We start from the raw sequence: 22,006 nt of genomic DNA, 5'->3' as shown, positions 1-22,006 counted from the left end.
AGCCTGGTGTCACACAAGGTGATCTCCTTATTGCAGAAGCTCAGTTGGGTGGTGAACCTGGCCAAGAGCAATCTTCAACCATCCCAGTTGTTGGAGTATCTGGGGGCCTGGCTCGACACGGAACAGGACAGAGTTTTCCTACCAGAAGTTCGGATCCAGAGATTGATGTCTCAAGTGCGTCAATTGATGAACACCATACGCTCGATGATGTCATATCTATAGGTACTAGGCTTGATAGCAGGTACCCTGGAAGTGGTGCCATGGGCAAGGGCACATATGTGTCCTCTTCAGTGCTCTCTATCTTATTGGAGCCCGCAGTCTCAGGATTATGCGGTTTGGCTCCACTTGCCGATGGAAATCTATTCCCGCCTCCAGTGGTGGTTGCAGGAAGCTCATCTGAGAAAGGGAGTTCCCGTGTCCTCTCCAGCCTGGTTGGTACTCATGACAGATGCGAGTTTCCACGGCTGGGGGAGCTCATTGACTGGAATTAATGGCCCAGGGGCACTAGAATGCCGAAGAGACCCACTGGAACATCAATTGCCTGGAGGCCTGGGCGGTATGGCTGGCATGCTTGCAGTTCAGCCACAGGCTGCGGAATCAGTTTGTATGTCGGACAACATGACAATGGTGGCCTACATTAATCGCCAGGGAGGAACCAAGAGCCAGGCAAGTGTCGTAGGAAATAGACCAGCTGATGGAATGGGTGGAATGTCATCTACAGATCTCGGCCTCTCACATTGCAAGAAAAGACAACATAAGAGCAGACTCTCTCAGTAGGGAGAGTCTGGACCCAGGAGAGTGGGTGTTGTCAGCTGAGGCATTTCAGTTAATTGTGAATCGCTGGGGGTCTTCCGTTCCTAGACTGCTGGCGGCTTCTCAAAATGCGAAGGTTCCTTGCTTCTGCAATCACAGGAGAGATCTGTGGTCCCTGGGAATAGATGCTCTCATACAGGTCTGGCAGGAAGACAGATTGCCTTATGCCTTTCCTCCATGGCCCTTGCTGGGCAGGATAATTTGCAAGATCGAAGCCACAGGGAGCTAGAACTCCTGGTGGCACCAGACTGGCCCTGGCATCATGGTATGCAGATTTGCAACAACTCCTGGTGGAGGCCCCCCTTCATCTTCTGCTGCACATGGATCTGCTTCAGCAGGGAACGGTTCTTCACGAGGATCCAATTCTATTCTTTCTTACGGTTTAGCCCTTGACATGACTCACCTGTTAAATCCTGGTTATTCCTCTTTGGGGATTGCCACTTTACTCCGTGCTCGCAAGTCTCTACTTCCTTGGCTTGGTTTGGAGAGTTTTTAAGGCCTGTGTAAAGAGCAGGGTGTTCTTCCTTGCTCAGTTAAGAGCCCTTTCATCCTGGATTTTTTACAGGATGGATTGAATAAAGGTTTGGCCCTTAATTCTTTGAAGGTGCAGGTTGCAGCGCTTGCCTGTTTCAGAGGCCTGGTGAATGGTGTTTCTTTGTCGTCTCATCCTGATGTGGCCTGTTTTTTTGAAGGGAGTGAAGCACCTTAGGCCTCCCTTGAGTTTACCGGTTCCATTACGGAATCTTAATTTGGTGCTGGACTTTTTGGGGGGGGGGGGCAATGTTCCGACCATTGAGTAGCCTTTCCTTACAGTTGTTGACTTTGAAGTCTGTGTTCCTAGTGGCTATATGTTCTGCATGTTGGATTTCTGAGCTGCAGGCCTTGTCTTGCCATGAGCCGTTCCTTCGGGTGACTCCGGGGGCGTTACAGCTGCATACTGTTTCATCATTCTTGCCCAAAGTTGTCTTGGACTTTCATGGAATCAGTCCATCTCCTTGCCATCCCTGGATAAGGTCAGGGATGCAGAGGAGTTTCGCCTTTGGCGCTCCTTGGATGTTAAGTGTCTTGTCGTGCGGTATCTGGAGGTCTCAGTCTTTTCGAAAGACGGATTGCCTGTTTGTTCTCCATGCTGGAAGTAAGCAGGGCGCTCCGGCTTCATGGGCTACAATAACTCGTTGGATTAAGAAGTCTCGGACGCATATGTGGATGCTGGAAAGCCGCTGCTTACTCAGGTTAGGGCTCATTCCACTAGGTCTCAGGCAGTGTCATGGGCAGAAGTTAGTCTGTTGTTTTCCGTCGATATCTGCTGAGTTGCGATGTGGTCCTCCTTACACACCTTTTCCAGATTTTATCGTCTGGATATGGAGGCCCGGGAGGATGCATGTGCAATGTTGACTGGACAGCGGGCAACCTCCCACCCTATTGGGTAGTAGCTTTGGTACATCCCACTGGTCCTAAGTCCATCTGCCTACACGCTAGGAACTGGAGAAATTACTTACCTGATAATTTTGTTTTCTTTAGTGTAGATAGATGGACTCAGCTTCCCGCCCTCGGCTGCCGCATGAGTGTGTCAAAAGTCCTCCTGTGGGGCTCTGGGTCCCAAGGGATTACTGGAAAGTGTTCATCCAGTCCCTAGCTTGGGATACCTAGAATATTATGTGAGTTCAGTCTTTATGGTTGGTTGAGTACCGTTATGTTTTTAATCATGTTTTTTAATCAAGTTTTTTGCTAATCTGTCCATAGTTGCTTTTGAAAAGAATACTGGCAGGCTGGGGTCACGGCAGGGTCATATATATTGTGTTGTCAGCTTGCTCTATCTCCATCTGCTGGCAGGGGATCATAAACCCATTGGTCCTGAGTTCATCTGTCTACACTAAGGAAAATGAAATTATCAGGTAAGTAATTTCTCCATTATATATTTGTTACAGCTATCAATTTGCTATAAGACATTTCAGTTGGCTCTGAGTGTCTCTCACATATATAAGTCACAATTAAACTCCATCTATTGTTCATAATGAATGGATTATGAAGGACTTACTCTCCAAACATATCCACTACTGGCACAGCACAAAACAAACATGAGGTCATCACACATCAACACAAACCCTACAACCAGTTTACAAAGTTCATCTGTGGTAGCTCTGGCCTCATTACACGGCATTTCAAGGTAGCTCCTCTGAACATTTAAGGGAAAGGATTGTGATCATGCACTCAACTTGCTCAACCCTATGGATGAGTAAGTTGAAAGCTGCAATGAAACTGGCTGATGAAGCTGAATTGTGAAATCTTTAACTTGCATTATTGCCTGAAACTGTTATTACTATAAAAATTAATTGTACTTTGGCTCTTTACATTTCTCTGGAGTGGTTTCCTGTGACGAAGACTCAGACCCAGACTCTGTTGCAGTATTTTCCTTGTTGCTGTCTGTGTTCAGTTCATTTGATTTAGGAGGACTCTGCAGGAAAGAGACAAGAGATTAAGAACATAAGAACATGCTATACTGGGTCAGACCAAGGGTCCATCAAGCCCAGCATCCTGTTTCCAACAGTGGCCAATCCAGGCCATAAGAACCTGGCAAGTACCCAAAAACGAAGTCTATTCCATGTTACTGTTGCTAGTAATAGCAGTGGCTGTTTTCTAAATCAACTTAATTAATAGCAGATAATAGACTTCTCCAAGAACTTATCCAATCCTTTTTTAAACACAGCTACACTAACTGAACTAACCACATCCTCTGGCAACAAATTCCAGAGTTTAATTGTGCGTTGAGTGAAAAAGAACTTTCTCCGATTAGTTTTAAATGTGCCACATGCTAACTTCATGGACTGCCCCCTATTCTTTCTATTATCTGAAAGAATAAATAACCGATTCACATCTACCCGTTCCAGACCTTTCATGATTTTAAACACCTCTATCATATCCCCCCCCTCAGCCATCACTTCTCCAAGATGAACAGTTCTAACCTCTTTAGTCTTTCCTCATAGGGGAGCTGTTCCATTCCCTTTATCATTTTGGTCACCCTTCCCTGTACCTTCTCCATCGCAACTATATCTTTTTTGAGATGCAGCGACCAGATCTCCATTCAAAATTTGGAAGAAGGATCCAGCAGAAGAAAATAGGATAATGCATAGGCAAATTGACAAGCTAAGAGAGAATTTGGAAAGAAGTTGTCCAAGATGCGGTCTTCACCATGAAGCAATACAGAGGCATTATGACATTTTCCGTTTTATTCACCATTCCCTTTCTAATTATTCCCAACATTCTGTTTTCTTTTTTGACTGCCGCAGCACACTGAACTGATGATTTCAATTTGTTATCCACTATGACGCCTAGATCTCTTTCTTGGGTAGTAGCTCCTAATATGGAACCTAACATTGTTTAACTATAGCATGGGTTATTTTTTCCCTACATGCATCACCTTGCACTTATCCACATTAAATTTCATCTGCCATTTGGATGCCCAATTTATCAGTCTCACAAGGTCTTCCTGCAATTTATCACAATCTGCTTGTGATTTAACTACTCTGAACAATTTTGTATCATCTGCAAATTTGATCACCTCACTCATCGTATTCCTTTCCAAATCATGTATACATATTTTGAAAAGCACGGGTCCCAATACAGATCCCTGAGGCACTCCACTGCCAACTCCCTTCCATTGAGTAAATTGTCCATTTAATCCTACTCTCTGTTTCCTGTCTTTTAGCCAGTTTGTAATCTACTAAAGGACATCGCCACCTATCCCATGACTTTTACTTTTCCTAGAAGCCTCTCATGAGGACCTTTGTCAAACGCCTTCTGAAAATCCAAATATACTACATCTACTGGTTCACCTTTATCTACATGTTTATTAACTCCTTCAAAAAAATGAAGCAGATTTGTGAAGCAAGTCTTGCTTGTCTTGGGTAAAGCCATGCTGACTTTGTTCCATTAAACCATGTATTTCTATATGTTCTGTGATTTTGATGTTTAGAACATTTTCCACAATTTTTCCTGGTACTGAAGCCAGACTAACTGGTCTGTAGTTTCCAGAATCGCCCCTGGAACCCTTTTTAAATACTGGGGTTAGATTAGCCACCCTCCAGTCTTCAGGTACAATGGATGATTTTAATGATAGGTTACACATTTTTACTAATAGGTCTGAGATTTCATTTTTGAGTTCCTTCAGAACCCTGGGGTGTATACCATTTGGGCCAGTTGATTTACTACTCTTCAGTTTGTCAATCAGGCCTACCATTTCTTCTAGGTTCACCATGATTTGGTTCAGTCCATCTGAATCATTACCCATGAAAACCTTCTCTGTTACGGGTATCTCCAACATTCTCTTCAGTAAACACCAAAGAAAAGAAATCATTTAATCTTTCCGCGATGGCCTTATCTTCTCTTAGTGCCCCTTTAACCCCTCGATAATCTAACGGTCCAACTTTCTCCCTCGGATATATTTTAAAAAGTTTTTACTGTGAGTTTTTTCCTCTACGGACAACTTCTTTCCAAATTCTCTTAGCCTGTCAATTTGCCAATGCTTATGCATTATCCTATTTTCTTCTGCTGGATCCTTCTTCCAATTTTTGAATGAAGATCTTTTGGCTAAAATAGCTTCTTTCACCTCCCCTTTAACCATGCCGGTAAGCGTTTTCCCTTCTTTCCATCTTTCTTAATGTGTGGAGTACATCTGGATTGTGCTTCTAGGATGATTTTTTTTTTTTATCAATGACCACGCCTCTTGCACACTTTTTACCTTTGTATCTGCTCCTTTCAGTTTTTTTTCTAACTATATTTTATCAAAGTTTCCTTTTGAAAGTTTAGCATGAGAGCCGTGGATTTGCTTACTGTCCCCCTTCCAGTCATTAATTCAAATTTGATCATATTATGATCACTATTGGCAAGCTGCCCCACTACCGTTACCTCTCTCACCAAATTCTGTGCTCCACTGAGAATTAGATCTAAAATTGCTCCCTCTCATGTCGGTTCCTGCACCAATTGCTCCTTAAAACTGTCATTTATTCCATCCAGGAACTTTATCTCTCTAGCATGTCCAGATGATACATTTACCCAGTCAATATTGGGGTAATTGAAATCTCCCATTATTACCGCACTACCAATTTGGTTAGCTTCCCTAATTTCTCTTAGCATTTCACTGTCCATCTCACCATCTTGACCAGGTGGACGGTAGTACACGCCTATCGCTATAGTCTTCCCCGACACACAAGGGATTTCTACCCATAAAGATTCGATTGTGCATTTAGTCTCATGCAGGATGTTTATCCTGTTGGACTCTATGCCGTCCCGGACATAAAGCGCTACATCGCCTCCCGGGTGCTCCTCTCCGTCATTGCGATATAATTTGTACCCCGGTATAGCATTGTCCCATTGGTTATCCTCCTTCCACCATGTCTCTGAGATGCCAATTAAGTCTATGTCATCTTTCACTGCTATACATTCTAATTCTCCCATCTTACTTCTTAGATCCTGGCATTAGCACACAAACATTTCAAAGTTTGGTTTTTGTTTGTATTTTCATTCTGTTTTTTAATTGATAGGGATAAGTTAGAATTTTTTTTAGCTCAGGTGAGTTTTTAGTCACAGACATTTGGACTACTTTTCTTATTATTGGAACCTCACTGTCGGGATGCCCTAATTCTAATGCATCATTAGTATCCTTTGAAGATACCTCTCTCCAAACCATGCGCTGCTGAGCGACTGTCTGCTTTCCCCTTTGCTCTAGTTTAAAAGCTGCTCTATCTCCTTTTTAAAGGTTAGAGCCAAAAGTCTGGTTCCACCCTGGTTAAGGTGGTGCCCATCCCTTCGGAAGAGACTCCCCCTTCCCCAAAGGGTTCCCCAGTTCCTTACAAAACTCAATCCCTCTTCCTTGCACCATCGTCGCATCCACGCATTGAGACTCTGGAGCTCTGCCTGCCTCTGGGAACTTGCACGTGGAAGAGGGAGCATTTTCAGAGAATGCTACCTTGGAGGTTCTGGATTTAAGCTTTCTACCTAAGAGCCTAAATTTGGCTTCCAGAATCTCCCTCTCACATTTTCCTATGTCGTTGGTGCCCACACGTACCCCGACAGCCGGCTCCTCCCCAGCACTGTCTAAAATCCTATCTAGGTGACGCGTGTGGTTTGCCACCTTCGCATCAGGTAGGCATGTTACCAGGCGAGCCTCATGTCCACCAGCTACCCGGCTGTCTACATTCCTAATAATCGAATCACCAACTATGACGGCCGACCTAACCCTTCCCTCCTGGGCAGTAGGCCTTGGAGAGACATCCTTGGCTCGAAAGGACAATGCACCACCTGGAGAGCAGGTCCTTGCTACAGGATCCTTTCCTGTTGCACCAGGTTGATCCTCTCCGATCATGAGACCTTCTTCCTCCAAGGCAACACCAGGGCTGCCAGTTTGAAGTTGGGACTTGGCTACTATGACCCTGAAGGTCTCATCTATATACCTCTCTGTCTGTCTCAGCTTCTCCAGGTCTGCCACTCTAGTCTCCAGAGATCAGACTCATTCTCTGAGAGACAGGAGTTTTTTGCATTGCATGCACAATTTCTCACCGGCGGGTAAAAAATCATACATGTGACACGATGCAAAAGACTGGGAAGTCCCCCTCTTGCTGCTGGACTGCTGCCTTCATCTCAATTGTAATCAGTTCCTAGTTAAGTTTTAGGTTGCTATGGGAGTAGGAATGTGTCTAATTAACGTCCTTTAAATGTATTAGTGAATTCACTATATATCATAGTGGCCTACAGGGGGAATGATCAAACTCTCAATAAGGTTTTTTTTTGTTTGTTTTTTTGGGATTATAACCCGTGGTTCCTTTATTTGGTGATATTCATCCCAAAGAGACAGAAAATGATAGCACACTATTTACAGGTCATGAATGGAAAGCAGGTTGTGATGAGTTTACGGAGGACAAAGCCAGGAATACCAAGGATCCTGAAACTGGAAACAATTTGGAATACTCTAGTTCAAGGATTCCCAACCTTTTTGGGAGTGTGGACCTCTTTTCAACCTCCCAAATTTTTGCAGACCACCATATGTTTCCCTTTCATTTTTATCTGCAGTTATAAGCCATATATAGAAAATTAATTATATGTGCACCAGTCTTATTCATAATATATAAAATATTAAATAATGCTTACTGATATAAATGGAATACAAATGGAACACAGCAGTAAATGTGCAAGAAAGCAAAATTGTTTACCTTGTAATAGGTGTTATCCCAGGACAGCAGGATGTAATCCTCACATGTGGGTGACATCATTGATGGAGCCCTATGCGGGAAAACTTTCTGTCAAAGTTTCTAGAAACTTTTGACTGGCCCTGTGAGGCCACTGAGCAAGCCCAGCATGCCATATTCTCTGCCACAGGGGTCTCTCTTCAGTCTCATATGTAGCAATAAGCTTTAGCAAAAAATAAAATAAAACATATCGGACCCAACTCCGTGGGGTGGCGGGTGGGTTTCGTGAGGACTACATCCTGCTGTCCTGGGATAACACCTATTACAAGGTAAGCAATTTTGCTTTATCCCAGGACAAGCAGGATGCTAGTCCTCACATGTGGGTAATTAGCAAGCTAGAGGCTGAGTCATTTTGTAGTAAAGCAACAGTGAAGTATTGTTGTTGAAAATGAGGCAGCCGAAGATCACAGCAGATTGGATGTAGAAGGAGTTGGGATTAAACTGGAAACAAGTTCTTTAAGACAGATTGTCCATAGGCTGAATCTTGTTGTCCTTCTTTGTCCAAACAGTAATGAGCTGCAAAGGTGTGAAGAGAACTCCATGTTGCAGCTTTACATATGTCAAGAACTGGCACTGAACGATAGTGTGCTACTGAGATTGACATTGCTCTTACTGAATGTGCCTTTACTCGCCCTTGGAGAGGAAGGCCTGCTTTTTCATAGCAAAACTGTATGCAATCTACTAGCCGATTGGATAGAGTATGTTCACCCATTGCTTTTCCCGGTTTGTTTGGATCATAAGATACAAAGAGCTGAGTGGATTTCCTATGGACTGCAGTGCGGTCTAAGTAAAATGCTAGCACACGCTTACAGTCCAAGGTATGTAAAGCCAGTTCTCCTTGGTGAGAATGAGGTCTTGGTAAAACTATGAATCGGTTCAAGTGGAATTCCGTAACTACCTTGGGTAGGAATTTTGGATGTGTATGGAGAACCACTCTGTCATGTAGGAATTTTGTATAGGGTGAGTATGTGACAAATGCTTGTAACTCACTAACCCTTCTAGCCGATGTAATGGCTATGAGGAAGATAGTCTTCCATGTGAGAAATTTAAGATCACAGGAATTTATGGGTTCAAAAGGAGAACGCATGAGTCTTAAGACCAAATTCAGGTCCCATTCTGTAACTGGTGGCCGAATTGGTGGTTTGAGGTGAATTAAACTTCTCATAAATCTACTGACAAGGGGATGTATGGATATTGTTGCATCTCCCATCTTGTTATGGTAAGCTGAGATTGTGCTTAAATGTACTCTAACAGATGAAGTCTGTAGACCAGAGTCTGAAAGATGACAAATAGTCAAGTAGAGAAGTTGTGGGGCAGGAGAAAGGATCAATGTTCTTTTGTCTGCACCACAAAGTAAATCTTTTCCATTTCAAAGAAAAGTTCTTTTGCGTGGAAGGTTTATGAGAAGCTATAAGCACTCTAGATACATTGGTTGAAAGATTGAGTGGTTGTAAAATCAAGCTTTCAACATCCATGCTGTCAGGGATAGGGACTGAAGGTTGGGATGGCGCAACCGACCCTGATCGTGAGTTATGAGAGTGGGAGCTACACCAAGGCAAATTGGATCCCTGATCGAGAGGTCTAGAAGTGTGGGAAACCATACTTGTCAAGGCCAATATGGGGCTATGAGGATCACGGACCCTTTGTCCTGCTGTAGCTTCACTAGAGTTTTGGTTATGAGCAGTATCGGAGGATACGCGTATAGAAGGCCTGAGTTCCAAGGGCGAGCAAATGCATCCTTGGCTAGTTGGTGATTCTGTCTGTGCAAAGCGCAAAAGTTGTCCATTTTGTGATTCAGGTGTGACGTTGGTTGTCCCCAACGTTGAAATATCCTGGTCACTACTAAGGGATCCAGGGACCATTCGTGTGGTTGGAACTGGTGACTGAGTTGATCTGCTACTACTTTGTGAATGCCTGCCAGGTTAAGTGGCCAGGAGAAACATTGAGTGTGTCAGGGCCCAGTCCCAAATCTGTGCAGCTTCTTGACAAAGGAGATACGAGCCCGTACCTCCCTGTTTGTTGATGTACCACATGGCTACTGTGTTGTCTGTTTGGATCAGAACAGTCTTGTGTGAAAGGCAGTCCTTGAATGCATGCAGAGCATAACATATAGCTCGAAGTTCCAGGAAATTGATTTGAAATGTTGCTTCGAGTTTTGTCCAAGTAACTTAGGTTTGGAGATTGTCTATGTGAGCTCCTCAACCTAAGGTGGATGCATCTGTAGTTAAAGTTATCTGTGGGACTGGTTGCTGGAAGGGTAGGCCCTTGTGCAAGTTGTCCTTGTTCGCCCACTAAAGGAGAGATAACTGGTGGGTTATTTGAATTGGAGAGGACAGTGGTTGAATGGCTTAGATCCATTGTGATCTTAAAGTCCATGGGTTACCCGCAAGGCTAACCATGCCATAGGAGTGACATGCACTGTGGAGGCCATGTGGCCTAGTAAGGTTAGAAACTGATGAACTGTTGCTTGTTTCTTTGAATGAATCGAGTTTGCCAGAAGGGAAAGTGTCTCTGCCCGATCCTCGGGTAGAACGGCTTTTGAGAGGATGGTGTTCAATTCTGCTCCTATGAATTGAAGCAGGTGAGATGGAATGAGAAGGGACTTTTGATAATTGATGAGAAAGCCCATGGAATGAAGTAGAGTAATTGTTCGACTGAGAGAAGCCAGAGCTCCTTGTTGAGATTGACTTCTGATGAGCCTGTCTAAATAGAGAAAGACACGGACACTTTCTTTGTGCAAGTGTGCTGCTATTACTGCCAGACATTTGGTGAACACTCTGGGAGCAGAGGCGAGTCCGAATGGTAGTACTCTGTACTGGAAATGCTGATGACCCACCATGAAGCGCAGGTACTTGTGATGAGGGGGGAATATTGGAATGTGAGCGTAAGCATCTTGAAGATCCAGAGAACAAAGCCAATCTCCTGTTCGAAGAAGTGGAAGCATGGTGCCTAGAGAGACCATCCTGAACTTTTCTTTCTTCAGAAATCTGTTGAGATTTCTGAGGTCTAGGATGGGACGTAGGCCTCCGGTTTTCTTTGGAATGAGGAAATAATGGGAATAGAATCCTCTGCCCTGCTGAGCCCAGGGCACTAGCTCTACTGCTCTGGCTCTCAGAAGGGTGGATTGGGTTATGTGATTTTCGGTTAGAGAAAGAGATCTCGGAGGAGAATCTTTTGGAATTGAGAGGAAATTGAGTTTATAACCTCGAGATATTATTGCAAGTACCCATTGGCCTGTTATTATTTGCACCCAATGGTTATAAAAGGAAGATTCTCGACCTCCTACTGGAAGCTATGGATGAGGATTGGAGAGATGGCTTCGGTCTCTGGGAAAGGTCTCAAAAGCCAGCAGCCGGTCCCGTCTGTGGCGGAGGTTGAGGCATAGCGGCCCTAGGTTGTCTGGGCTGAGGTCTTTGTTGCGGCCTAGAAGATCTGTTCCTAGATGTTGGAGGATAATACCGCCTCTGTCGGTAAAAGGGTCTTCTAGGTTCTTTCCTTTGAGGCCTACGAGTTGACTGTGTAGCCGGATCCTGCGGAATCAATGAAAGTTGTCGCAGGGTTTCTGTGTGCTCTTTCAATTGAGCAACCGCATCTTGTACCTTGGAACCTAAAAGGTTATCACCAAGACATGGGAGGTCAACCAATTTTTCCTGGACTTCAGGCCTGAGGTCCAAGGCTTTAAGCCATGCCCAACGTCTTGCACTTATACCTGATGCAGCCACTCTGGATGCTGTTTCAAAGCCATCAAAGGCAGCTCAGACCTCGTGCTTGCCCACCTCCAGCCCTTTGTGGATAATTGCCTGGGCTGCTTCTTGATTTTGTTGTGGCAATGATGGTATAAACTCCTGCATCTGTTTCCACAGATTTCTTTGGTATTGAGTCATGTATAATTGGTAAGAAGATATTTTAGAATTTAACAAGGCTCCTTGATAAACCCTCCTTCCCAGGGAATCCAAGAATCTGTGATCTTTTCCCGGGGGAGATGAGGAATGTGGTCTTATCCTCTTTGACTTCCTTTATGCAGATTCTACCACCACTGATTGGTGTGGAAGCTGTGACTTTTGGTAGCCAGGAGTAGACTGCACCAAATACTTTGTGTCCATTCTTTTATTTACAGCAGGAACTGAGCATGGATGCTCCCAAAGCCGATGTTGTAAGTCCAGAAGGACGTCATGGACAGCTATGGCTACTACTTGCTTTGGCGGGTCTACAAACTGGAGAACCTCCAATGTTTGTTGCCTTGAATATTCTTCTGTCACCAAGGTGAAAGGTATGTTTTCCGCCATTTCCTGGATGAAATTGGTGAATGATAAATCCTCCGGTGGAGATTTCTTTCTTGGGTCTGGAGGTGAAGGATCTGACATGAAATCTTCAGATGAGGTGTCTGTGTATCCATCGTCCCAAGTATTGTATGGATCTTCTCTAGGTGGAGATATTGGAGAAGATCTAGGTGGACGAGGGAGCCCTAAAGGACCTGGTTGCGGGTCATCGAAGGGTGTCCTTTCAGGCTGTTCTTTCCGAGGCTTGGGAAGAAGAGCACAGACTACCTTATCAAATCTCTTCATTATGAGCTGTTAGAGAGCCAGTTCTGGATGTCCGGGTCCCCAGGTGAGATTGGCATCGATGGTATCTGGACCGGAATTGAAGATGGCGTCTGTGTCATCTATGGTCATGCCGGTGTCACTTTGGCCGGCATCGGTGTAGGCACCGGCATCGACGGAATCGTCGGCATTGGTATAGGTACCTGCATCGACAGTCGTCGGCATCGGTGTAGTCACCGGCTTCAGTAATAGTACCGGCATCGGCGCCGGAATAGGCATCTGCTCCTTAAGGGCCTGGAGCACCTCTTGCCGGATAAAATCCGACAATTCCTGTGGAACAGCTGGTGCAGGCAGAGCAGCTAAATGCGGTGGTGGTGGAGGCGTTGATACCCCTTCCACAGAGCCCCTGTGGAGGTTCGAATATTGATATTTCTTCGCAAGGTGAAGGCCCCGGTGCCGAGGGTAGCGGTGTTTCCTGAAGTTTGAGCCGCTTCGCGGTCGGTTCCTCCGGGAAGAGAAGCACCGCTGAAGTCGATATGTGCCGATGTCTATGACTGTGTTTCGGTCAGTGTTTGACTACTGACCTCGTCGATGCCGGTGTCGATGGATGATCTCCGGATCCCTCCGGACGACATTTTTTCAATATTATTTGTTTTGAAACTCCGGCCGGAGACGATTTTGTTGATGTTGAGGGAGAAGGCAGAAGCTGTAGGTGAAAAAGATGTTCCATCTTCTCTTGGTGAAGTTTTCTTCCTTTGGGAGTCATCTCTGCATATTTCGGGCAGGTTGAGACATCATGATTGTCCCCCAAACAAAGGACGCACTCGAGGTGTGGATCTGTAATGGACATTGTCCGATTACAGATAGGAAAGTTTTTAAATCCGGTAGCCATTTTCAATCGACAGCCGTCGATGAAATGAGGGAAAAAATTATGAGAAAAAAGTTTTTACTCAGGGAGTAAAAACGAGACTATGATTACTCACCAGCCGGTGGAAATCTGAGAGAGATCCCTTGTGGGAGAAAAAGAATGAGAAATAAATGACTTTTTAGTCAGCAAACACTGTGAGAAAAGCTCACAAGGCTCCTTGCTCTGCGATGCTAACAGCAGCGTGAAAAAACGAAGACTGAAGAGAGACCCCATGTGGCAGAGAATATCATGGCATGCTGGGCATGCCCAGTGGCCTCACAGGGCCAGTCAAAAGTTTCTAGAAACTTTAACAGAAAGTTTTCCCGCATAGGGCTCCATCAATGATGTCACCCACACGTGAGGACTAGCATCCTGCTTGTCCTGGGATAAGGTACTTATGTTCAATAACTTGTGTAGTGAAACTACAGGCAGCCACACAACTGGATTTGGAGCAACTGCAGGGAATGGACTCGAGGAAGGAGAAAGAGAGAGAGAGACTGGCAGGGTGGGGGAGACAGGCAGATTGGCGGAGATCAATTGGTAGAAGGAGACTAACCAGGATGGATTGGTGGAAAGAGTGAGAGAGACTGGCAAGAAAGATTGGTGGAGGGAAAGAAAGTAAGACTGGTGGAGAGAGAGAAAGATGGGTGGAAATGGACTGGTGTAGAGAGACATACTGGAAGAAATGTTTTGAGACAGAGAGACTAACTTGGTGGAAATGGCTTGGTGGAGAGAGAGAGCGACAAACTGGTGGAAGGAGATAAACTGGTGGAGGGGGAGAGAGATTGGTAGGAATAAACTGGTAGAGATTGAGAGAGACTGATGGGGATGGACTGGTAGAAGGGCTTAGAGACAAACTGGTGGGGATGGTCTAGTGGAAGGGAGAGAGATTGATATTTGAGGAATGGTGATGATTCTGTTTTTATCAAACAATAAAATCAAGAAATAAAATGAATACACAATCATAATACTAAAAACATACTAATATTTCAAAAAAAGCTGATGAATAAAAGATCAAATAATTAAAAACTCGTATACAAGTTTTTTAAATGCCCCAAACACCAATAAAATATTTCAAAACAGAAGACACAGCAAATAACACCTGAAAAATAAAACTAAAAAGGATTTTAAAAATTCTCGCTCTCCATGCCTTGGAACTTTGATTTCAAGTGGGGAGGCGCCGATTGCTGCTACTGGCACTGAAGCCAGTTCTGCTGCCTCCTCTGTGCAGGCCCCTCTGTATTAAAAGTTTGCAGGGCTTCCACTTCCTCCATGCTGATCTCGTACATCGGAAGATCGGCATAGAGGAAGTGCTACTCTTGCACATTCCCAAAGATAACATACGCCAATCACTAAAATTTAAAAAATGATTTATTTTTTTTTACCTTTGCTGTCTGATCTTAGTTTTCTAACTGGTCGGTCACAGGCTTTTTCCCCCATCTTCCCTTTCTTGGTCTTTTGCCAATTCTTTTCACAGGGTCTCTTTTTTCTGTTTCTTCTCTATCCACCTGTCTTTCTTTTCTTCCCTCAAATACACACACAGACTCATTCTCACACACTGCCTCTGTCACACACAGTCCCTCATGTGCTATCTCTCACAAACACACAGGCCTTCACTCTCACGTGCTGTCTCTCACAAACACACAGGCCTTCACACTCACGTGCTGTCTCTCACAAACACACAGGCCTTCACACTCACGTGCTGTCACACACAAACCCACAGGCCTTCACACTCACGTGCTGTCTCACACAAACACACAGGCCTTCACTCTCACGTGCTGTCTCACTCACCACACACAGGCTCTCACATGCTGTCTCTTGGATCATACAGGTGCTCACTCCCACATACACAATCTCTCAACTCACTCTCCTACACGCACACAAACTCTAGAAGACTTCACCCTCTTGGCCTCTTCTTCGCGGTTGCCGTGGGATGGGCTCTGCGGTGGCCCTGATCTTCTTGGGCCGCTGCAAGGTGGGATCCGCAGCGGCCCTGCTACAATCTCTACTGCTCCTCTGCACACGGCCGATGCTCCTCCTCCTTTCTGCTAGCACAGCTCTGGCAACATGTTTCTTCCGGGGCTGCAGGCAGAAAGGAGGGGCATCCCTTTGGGCCATGGTGGGATGAGCTGTACCACAGTCCTGCCGATCAAAATGACCTGCCCCCTGGCCCCTGTATGAAACTACTTCCTGCTTTTTCTGCTGCCAGTGAACCTAATCTACCAGTGGCAGTAAAAGCAAAAATCTTTCATTGCCGGTGGGATCGGGTCCACTGGTGGCAATACAGGCCTTTCCTGCTCCCGACATTTGGTGGCAGCAGGCCTGGTGCTGAGTAAACTATTGACCTCTTCTAGGTGCAAATCTTTACTCTAATCATTTGCTTAGATTTATTACCTGCCTTTTTGAATAATACACTGGTGGATTACGTTTGAAGTGCAGTACCCTCTAGGATACAGCATACTGGGAATTTTGGCTTAGATCTGTTCCTGTTATGTTAGGTCAAAACATCAGTCTGGTCAACAGTTACATTCCTGTTTAAGTTAAGGCCAACAGCAAAATCACAGATCACTTGTGATGTAGTACTGCCCTCTGACATAATATTTTAAGTTACTCATTTCCCCATACCAAAAACTTGCAAACATGAAACACATCACACCACTATATTAACTCTGCAAACATTGAAAAATATAGATTCATCTAACCAGGGAGGAGTTTCATTCAAACTGGTGTAACACCAATTCTTAAAAAGGGCTCCAGGGTATTATGGGAAACTACAGATCGGTGAGTGTGATGTCTGTGCTGGGCAAAATGGTAGAAGCTGTTCTTAAAAACAAAACAAAATTAATGACCACATAGATAGGCATGGTTTAATGGAGGGAGAGTTAACATGATTTTGCAAAGGGAAGTCTTGCCTTACCAATTTATTAGATTTTGAAGGTATAATTAAGCATGTGAATAAATGTGAGCCAGTTGATATAGTGTATTTAGATTTTCAAAAGGCATTTGACAAAGTTCCTCATGAGAGACTCCATCAAAACTGAGAGGTCATGGGATTGGAAGCAGTGTCTCTGTGACAGAATGCCCTACAGAAACCCTGAGAACACCTTAAGAGACCAGTCCTAGCAGTCTGGGCCTGGTCCACCTTAACACCCTGCGTGCAAGGTGTTTCTTCTGAGCAGGAATAAAGCATAGGCTCAGAGGAGAGCAAGCCAGGTCCCAGGAAGAAGGCAGCTCCTTAAACATAGCTGACCTAATGAAGTTGTTTTGCTGAAGTACTGCAAGGTAAGCAGTTTGAATTTTATTTGTTGTGTGAAGAATAAAGTTGTGCAAGAGGAAAAAGCTGGAGTCGACTGCGACTCTGTCCTCCAGCCAGCCACAGACTGCTCGTGCTTTGTGACATATGGTACACCAATAATAGAAAATTCACTCAGATAAACAGTGCAGTAAGTGTTCAAATATAGGTACAGGCCCAGTTACCTGGGACTCATTGATGGTTAATCTATACCAGGCCAATGATTATAAATATAGTCAAGCAACTGTATGACATAAGACACCAATGTTGATGGTGCAGTCCAAGTGTCTTTTATATGAGATCAGTTTTCAATTTCTATACCTGTATTTGAACACTGACTGCATTGTTTATCTGAGTGAATTTTCTATTATTAGTTTCAATCTTTCACTCTCAGAGTTTCTCCTTAAATTGTACTGTGACATATGGTGTCAGGTTGTGGAATTTCTGCACAGGCATAAGTCCAAGCCTCCTAGAAGTGTCTGAAAAGAGGAGTTGAAGAAAGTGTGTGCACTGGCAGGACTGTAGGCAGTATCTGTACTAGCAGAAACTCTACTTCACTGAACAGAGAAACACTAGTGCAAAAGAACACTGAAGGACGAGAGACTTGGAAAGTGTTTGCTCTAAGCAGATCACAGAGAAACACTGGGTTTAAAGTGCACAGAGAGGGGGAAAAAAAAACTAGAGAGATTTTTTCTTTTCCTGGGGTCTACCACTCACTCATATACCCCCAGCTTTTGTTTAAAAAGCCAAGGAGGGCTATTCCCGCCTCTATAGTCAGGGGTCAAGCAGTGAATAAGGGCTGGAGAGGCCAGCAAATTTATTTTTCTATCCCTGGAGAGATACAAGCAGGGGGTATTTCCTGGGAAAAAGAAGAGAGAGAAGCTAGAGGTCTTAAAAGAAGTGCACAATAATAGATTTCAACATCGAGGAAGATCCCTGGTTATAAGACAGAAGAATAAATCTAATTTTATTCTTCTGTCACTTCTTCCCCCCTTTTTTCTCTGCTTTTACTATCTTGTAATCATGTTATTCTAATTTTAGTTTAATGTTTTATTTCCCCTTCCTTTCCTCTTGCTCTAGTTATTATGTTCCAATATTTTTTAATTGTATTATGTTAAACCTGTTCGATGTAAAGCGCCGTCACTGGCACTAGTTTCTTGTTACGCTGTGAACCGATGTGATATCTTTGATGAATGTCGGTATATAAAACCGTTAAATAAATAAATAAATAAAATAAGAGCTTGAGAGGGGAGAGGCAGCAGATCAAGTTTGATTTATAAAAGTGAGGGACTTTTCCCTGGTTTAAAATACTTTTCAAAGTCAATCTGCTATAAAACTTGGCTGAGCTCTCACTCTGGGGATTATGGTGAAGCTCTGCTGAATCCATACACTGTGTTTAAATGCTGGACCTGCAAGTGTTAATACAGACACTATAATCACTATTTAAATAATGAAGCAGCAAAAGTTAGTTTTCTGTGTTTTTCCTGAAAACAGCCCAGACATCTTAACCTTGGGGCTGTGCTGCAGTTATATAGTTCTTTAAAGTCTGAGAATCTTGTAGGTAATTTTAAACCCTATCTCAAAAAGCCTAAATCCCTTGTGCATGCAACTATGAGAGTGACTCTGGATAACAGCTTGTAATCTAAGCTATTACATGCTGTAAAGGTACTAATTAAAGGCTAGAGTTCTTGTGTTCCATCTGTCCTGGAACTGAGAATTCAGTTACAGTTGAAAACCTTATTGAGGCTAGGAGCCATAGCGATTTGAAATGGCACACGCAGCACTTCATTTAAAAAGTTTGGGAAGTAGAGAAGAAGTATATATAACACACAGTGTTTACTGAAGAGGATATCTGAGAGATACCCATTCCGGAGAAGTTTTCATAAACTGAACCAAATCACGGTGAACCTAGAAGATGTGGTAGGATGAATTGACAAACTGAAGAGTAGTAAATCACCTGGACCGGATGGTACATACCACAGAGTTCTAAATGAACTAAAAAATGAAATTTCAGACTTATAAGTGAAAATTTGTAACCTATCATTAAAATCATCTGGTGTACCTGAAGATTGGAAGGTGGCCAATGTAACCCCAATATTTAAAAAGGGGTGCAGAGGTGATCCGGGAAACTATAGCTCGGTGAGCCTGACTTCAGTGCCAGGAAAAATCGTGGAATCTGTTATAAAGAATAAAATTACAAAACATTTAGACAGACTTGATTTGATGGGACACAGCCAGCATGGATTTACCCAAGGGAAGTCTTGCCTCACAAATCTACATTTTTTTGAAGGGGTGAATAAACATGGACAGAGGTAAACCAGCAGATGTGGTGTATTTGGATTTTCAGAAGGCGTTCGATAAAGTCCCGTATGAGAGGCTTCTAAGAAAACTAAAAAGTCATGGGATAGGAGGTGATGTCCTTTTGTGGATTGCAAATTGGTTAAAAGACAGGAAACCGAGAGTAGGATTAAATGGTAAGTTTTCATAGTGGAAAAAGGTAAACAATGGAGAGCCACATGGATCTGTACTTGGACCGGTGCTTTTTAATTTATTTATAAATGATCTGGAAAAGGGGTACGTGAGTGAGGTGATCAAATTTGTAGATGACACAAAATTATGCAGAGTAGTTAAATCTCAAGCGGATAGTGATAAATTGCAGGAGGACCTTGTGAGACTGGAAGATAAATTTCATCTGCCATTTGGAAGCCTAACGTGGACAAGTGCAAAGTGATGCATATAGGGAAAAATAACCCTTGCTGTAGTTATACAATATTAGGTTCTATCTTGGGAGCTACCATCCAAGAAAGAGATTTAGACGTCAGAGTGGATAATACATTGAAATCGTTGGCCAAGTTTGCTGTGGCGATCAAAAAAGCAAACAGAATGCTAGGAATTATTAAGAAGGGAATGGAAAATAAAATGGAGGGTGTCATAATGCCTCTGTATCACTTCATGGTGAGACCGCACCTTGAATACTGTGCGCAGTTCTGGTCACCGCATTTCAAAAAGAATATAGCTGCATTGGAGAAAGTGTAGAGAAGGGCGATCAAAATGATAAGGGGCATGGAACAGCTGCCCTATGAGGAAAGGCTAAAGAAGTTAGGGCTGTTCAGTTTGGAGAAGAGATGACTGAGGGGGGATATGATAAAAGTCTACAAAATCATGAAAGGACTTGAACAAGTTAATGTAAATTGGTTATTTACTCTTTCAGATAATAGAAGGACCAGGTGGCACTCCATGAAGTTAGCAAGTAGGTCATTTAAAACAAATCAAAGAAAATTATTTTTCACTCACTGCATAGTTAAACTCTGGAATTCATTGCCAGAGGATGTGATTACAGCAGTTAATGTAACTGGATTTAAAAAAGGTTTGGATAAGTTCCTAGAGGATAAATCCATAAACTGCTATGACGGTAATTAATAATAGTAGCTTGTGATTTATCTAATGTTTGGGTACTTGCCAGGTACTTGTGACTTGGATTGGCCACTGTTGGAAACAGGATACTGGGCTTGATAGATCCTTGGTCGACCCAGTATGGCATATCTTATGTTCTTATGACTGGCTGCAGATAGTTCTTTGAGTCTTGAATCTTATCTACTCCTTAGAATTATGCACAGAAGTTCAAGTTCCCACATTGGGAAAATGCATGTGTTTCCTCCATGGGATTCATTTTTCTGCTGCAGAATTATGGTGAGAGGCCATTGAGTGGGTGCAAATCCAGTAAAATAATGGAAGTTCCCTTAGATCAGAGTTCAGTCTGCCTAGCCAACAGAATAAATACATTGAGCTACCCAGACATTTAGTGCTGCAATACTTGACAAATTCTACACTGTCCAGAACAAAAGATGGCATTGCTGCTTCTTGTACTGACTCCTAGTGTGTGTGTTGGAATATATATCTTTTCCAACCAAATGAGTCTTGAAATGCAGACTGGCGGAAGGGTCTGGAGTGGCTGTGAAGAGCTACTGCAGTGTTATACACTGTTCTAAATTGTGCCACTGCTTCCTTTTCCCTACATCTCTGATGTAGGGAAAAGGAAGCATTCCCTACATCTCTATCTAAATGTTTTGTAATTTTATTCTCTCTCATGCACAGCACATCAGCAAGTTTTCTCTGGACCTCAGGTCGGAGGTCTGAGGCCCGCAGCCATAAAAGAGACTCTCAATGCTGTCTCAAATATCAAAGTTCAACCTGACCTTGTGTTTTTCTATACTTCATTCCTTTAATCCACCAGTGATGGGAGGTCATCACACTGCTTCTGAGGAAGCTGCTAGACCACCTCCCGCATCTGCTGATTCATGAAGAGCTGATAAGAAGTAATGTGGGCATTAAGCATTACTCCCTGGAAAATTTTCCTCCCAAGAGCATCCAGGGTTCTAGAATCCTTCCCTAGGGGAAAAGAGGAATGAGTGCTAGACCTCTTGGCCATCTTCAGAGTGGCTTTGACCACCATGGATGGGAACAGTAGTTGCCTCTTTTCAAATCCGGGAGCCTTCTGGATGAGAAATTGCTTCTACCTTCTTGATCATTGGTGTCACATATAGGGGTTCTTCTCCTATGCATCTCTTGAAGGATCTCTTGTATTTGGACTGCTATGATCTCCTTAGGAGGCTCATGAATTGATTGATGTCCAGTATGTTGCTCCTTTCATCCTTTAACAAAGGAAAAGGAATGGCTTCAGCCATTCCCTGAAAAAATCCTGCAAAGTAAAGGCCCTCCAACAAGGATTTCCCTTCTTTTGGAGAAGAGTATCCGAGGGGAGACCTGTGGATTCCTCTGCTTCAGAAATCACCAGATCTACAGCTGTACCCCCATGAATACCCTGAGTCTGACCCAGAAGCTGCCCTGCCTATATACCAGGCCTCAGAGGGGAACACTTGTTTGCTCCCACCCAAGGAACTTTTGTGCAAGCTCTCTCTCCTGATGGGCTGGGGATTACCATCTGTGCAGCTGCCACTGATATTTATTCCCCACCAGGTACAGACATCAGCATTGATGATAGTGCCAAGCTGCTAGGCAGCTGTAGGGACTCAAGCAGCAGTAGATTGCATCAATACCAATGCACTTGATGCAGGAGCATCAGATGCTCCGCATGGCCTTATTTAAAGCCTACTGGATCCTCCTGTCCAGCTCCTCCTCAAAAGTTTGCCAGTGCGAACAAAGGTTGGGAGGCAGGAGGGGAGGGCACATCTTGTATTTGGACTACATTTAA

The 22,006-nt window shown here is 43.8% G+C and overlaps 1 protein-coding gene across 3 annotated transcripts in view; it reads right to left on the bottom strand.

The window, feature by feature from the left end:
• RANBP3 (RAN binding protein 3) overlaps positions 1-22,006 on the bottom strand; it is a 399,749-nt gene that overhangs the window by 80,244 nt on the left and 297,499 nt on the right. For all 3 annotated transcript variants that reach the window (XM_029614911.1, XM_029614912.1, XM_029614913.1), the window contains one exon: positions 3,166-3,268. In XM_029614911.1, the coding sequence (XP_029470771.1) occupies positions 3,166-3,268 (103 nt within the window). The remainder of the gene's footprint in view (positions 1-3,165; positions 3,269-22,006) is intronic.

Source organism: Rhinatrema bivittatum, chromosome 8 (genome assembly GCF_901001135.1).
Source record: "Rhinatrema bivittatum chromosome 8, aRhiBiv1.1, whole genome shotgun sequence".
Classification (NCBI taxonomy): domain Eukaryota; kingdom Metazoa; phylum Chordata; class Amphibia; order Gymnophiona; family Rhinatrematidae; genus Rhinatrema; species Rhinatrema bivittatum.
The sequence above is the reverse complement of the archived record's forward strand: the minus strand, read 5'-3'. Positions and strand labels throughout refer to the sequence as shown.